This window comes from Antrostomus carolinensis, unplaced genomic scaffold (genome assembly GCF_000700745.2).
Source record: "Antrostomus carolinensis isolate BGI_N321 unplaced genomic scaffold, ASM70074v2 scaffold11528, whole genome shotgun sequence".
NCBI lineage: Eukaryota > Metazoa > Chordata > Aves > Caprimulgiformes > Caprimulgidae > Antrostomus > Antrostomus carolinensis.
The window spans coordinates 9,628-12,960 of NW_010332330.1; the positions used below are offsets into that span (position 1 = coordinate 9,628).

The 3,333-nt window shown below is 41.1% G+C and overlaps 1 protein-coding gene across 1 annotated transcript in view; it reads left to right on the plus strand.

Moving 5' to 3' along the window:
* The first annotated feature begins 398 nt into the window (after positions 1-398).
* Positions 399-3,333, plus strand: part of KCNK18 (potassium two pore domain channel subfamily K member 18) — a 5,464-nt gene continuing 2,529 nt past the window's right edge. The window contains exons 1-2 of the mRNA XM_010173480.1: positions 399-615; positions 1,670-1,816. Of these exons, the coding sequence (XP_010171782.1) occupies positions 399-615; positions 1,670-1,816 (364 nt within the window). The remainder of the gene's footprint in view (positions 616-1,669; positions 1,817-3,333) is intronic.

The window sequence follows — 3,333 nt, forward strand, 5'->3', positions numbered from 1 at the left end:
GCATTTTCCCTCCTGGGAGTTAGGACTGTTTCTAGTGTATCAATGGGAAACTGTAGTTCGGAAGGAGAAACTTTAAACATGAGTTTGCTCAATGGAAACGCACAGAAGCTGGCAATCTGCGTGCATTACAGCACTGCCTGATCAATAGTAATTCAGGGATAGAGTGGCATATCGTCAACCGAGCAATATTTCAAGGCTTGATTAGTTGTGCTCCTTTTCCATGGGGACTCTAGTGCAATCTTCACTTATAAAGACATGTGATCTGAAAGCCTGAGGCAGAACCATCCTTGTTTTCACAGGAGAAGCTTTTCTAGGATGCAAATGCTTTTACATCCTCATCCTTGTTTCTAAAAGCTGTGTCATTTCCACAAAATTAAAGAGAAAAAAAAAAGCTTAGGATGGCATCAACATCACAACCTCCAAGAGGTAAAGGGACATGTAAAAAAATATTTTGGGCAGTGTTTCCTCACGCTTGCTTCATTCTGTCTCTTGTGATCTATGCTTTTCTCGGGGCTCTCATGTTTTCCCACATTGAAGGTAACCGGAAAGTCAATTTAAGTGAAGAATACAGAAAATTTCTGCAGAATCTGTGGTACATCTCCAGAAATTTATCAGGTATGTACTGGCATTTAAAAATGACTTAACTGTACAGGGAGTTACTCATTCTCTTGCTTTTTGAATGAGATATTTTGCTTTTGAAGACATTCTTCAAAATATTAACAGCTGAACCTGCAAACAGGGTTTTCCCTCTGCCTGGCTCATAACTGCTGTTATTTGCTTGTCTTGCTTAGCTGTGATTTTTGATTGCAAGTTTCCCTAGTCCCTGTGTCCCTGCCTGAAAAGACTTTTCCTCAGGTGCCTGTGTTCTCCTTTTTGCCCAAGTTACTTCAACTCCTTAAAGAGCAGCTGAGATTCCCATGGTATTTCCCTCTGACTGCTGGAATCCTCTGTCTCAGAAGGTCTCTTCCAAGCTCCCTCATCCCAGTTCTAAGCCTCTTTACCAGCCCTCTGGCAATGGGATGCTCGGATGGAGGCAGGTGCCGGGCTGCGCCCCAGACCTGGTGGTGCTGATGGAAGTGGTAGAGATGGGATAGAAATCCTCCTGGATCTGTCTCAAGGCTCATATACAGGCGTGGGCTTTCACTCAGGTATCTGTGCAGATGTGATGATGTGTTTGGGACAAGGATCTCTTGATGATGTCCTTTCAAGCAGAGGTCAGCTGGAGTGAGGGGTGCAGGCTCTGGGATTCACAGTGGTGTGCTGGGCAGTGCCACCTGAATGGTTCATGTCAGTCACGTACTGATGACCCCACATTCTAGTGTCTTTGGGTCAAAAGAAGCTTAATCTGAGTCCAAAATGAAACAGGACATTCAGACTGGAAGCTGAACATTCAATCTTACTTTGTTTATTTATGATTATTTTTGTGCCATATTTTGACTTTGTTGGAGCAGAGGTTGTTTATTCCTTGTTTTTTTATTCATCAAAGCCATTGAACCCATCTCATTTTTTCATGGGTGAGGGGAAAGGGGAAGGTGAGGTGAATATTTTTGTCTTCTCAAAGAATATGAGCAAATCCTTAGCTGGAGTAAATATCGCTGAAAACAGGGTGGCTGCTCCTGGAGTGGTGGTCTGCAAACACTCAGTGTATCTCCTCTTGTTACTGTAACAGATAACATGACAGAAAATGAGGAGCTATTTAAGGAAAAAATCCATGCACTGCTCAGCACAGTTGAACGAGACTGGTTTGTCAATCCAAAAGATATATGGACTTTCTTTGGGTCTCTCTTCTTCTGCTGCACAGTATTCACAACCGTGGGTAAGTTCAGAGGTAAAGTAACGCCCCGCAGAATCAATTGCTCTTGCTGCTTTCTTTAATGTATTTCTTACAGGGAATTAAAAAACAAAACAAAACAAAACCCAACCAAACAAAAAACCCAAATCGTCTTGAATTTTTCTCCTGAGTATTGATGATGAGTTTGCAAGGGGTTCTGCAAACACAGACTGCAGAGGTGCAGCTGAGTGACAGAGGCGAGTCAGAATTTCGTAACTAGCGGTGGTACATGCTAATTAGCAATATCATTACATGCATACCATAACATGTACTCAGATACAACATGTACACAAAACCTTTATATTAAGGCAAAAATAAAGCTCCATTTTCCTATCAAACCTTATCCTTCCCACTGTTGTGTGTTATGTTGGGTAATGTTTTCTTCACTGGAAGAGGCAATTCATTATGCATATACTGCTTTTCAATTGCTTCCCTGTTATTTATGTTTAACTCAGCTTTGTTGATCTATAGCTCTATACTTAACCATGCTGTTATTGTTAACACTTCTCTGGGTTAAGAGCACATGGCAAAGCTCAAGTCACACCTCTGAAACCTTTCACTCTGATTTTCATATTTCAAAGGAGGACCTAGATCAAATAGAAGCATCTGTTCTGGTTTTGGCTCCCTCTGCATTGCTAAATACATCTCCTCATGCCCATTCCCAAAGCTACTTTTATCCCTTTGCTAATCTTCCTCAAATGCTGGCAAGTACTGACACTGACTATCTAAATTGGCCAGAAAAAAAACTGGGTGAGAAATAGTCCCACAGCATTGTATCAAATTGCAAAGACATTTCTCCACTGCATTAGGATGTACTCAAGATCCCAGCATGGGTATGCATCTTAATGCAAAAGAAAAGCTGAACCTTGAAAAAACATTTATCCTATACAAGGGATAGTGTGAGAGTTAATGTGTTCACTTGAAGCACATAGGAGACCCTTGTGTGCTGTCTAAACCACACCAGAGCCTTAGACCTCAGACTCTGATGTCTTAGGTGACTGTTCAAACTCAGCTTCTTGAAGTCCCTGAGTTTGAAGACAGTCATCTAGATCATCAGAGACACATACCAGAGATGCAAACCTGAATCTTCACCCCAGTGAATATTTCCTGATACAAACACAACAGCTAGGAACATTTGAAAGAGAATATTCTACCAGAAAGCTTTGACTTCAACAAACAGATTAAAAAACATATCATTGAAAACCTCTTGCCTGGGTATACCATTGACATGGCACTTTAAATATGACCCCATACACACTAATCCAACATATTTATTTCTGAACCTCCTTTATATTTGGCCTTCATAGCCCTGAATATTAACACAGCTTCCTCGGGTTTTGTGCTGAGCTTTTGGGAGCGGTAGGAAGCCTGGAATATTTGTTGCTATTTCTTCCTATTGTAGTGGTTTGTAATTTGTGGTATTAGGAACTGATAAATCACTTCAGGTGACAGTCAACTTAGCTACCTGTAATTATATAGGAGAAGTGAATCATCTGCTCTGA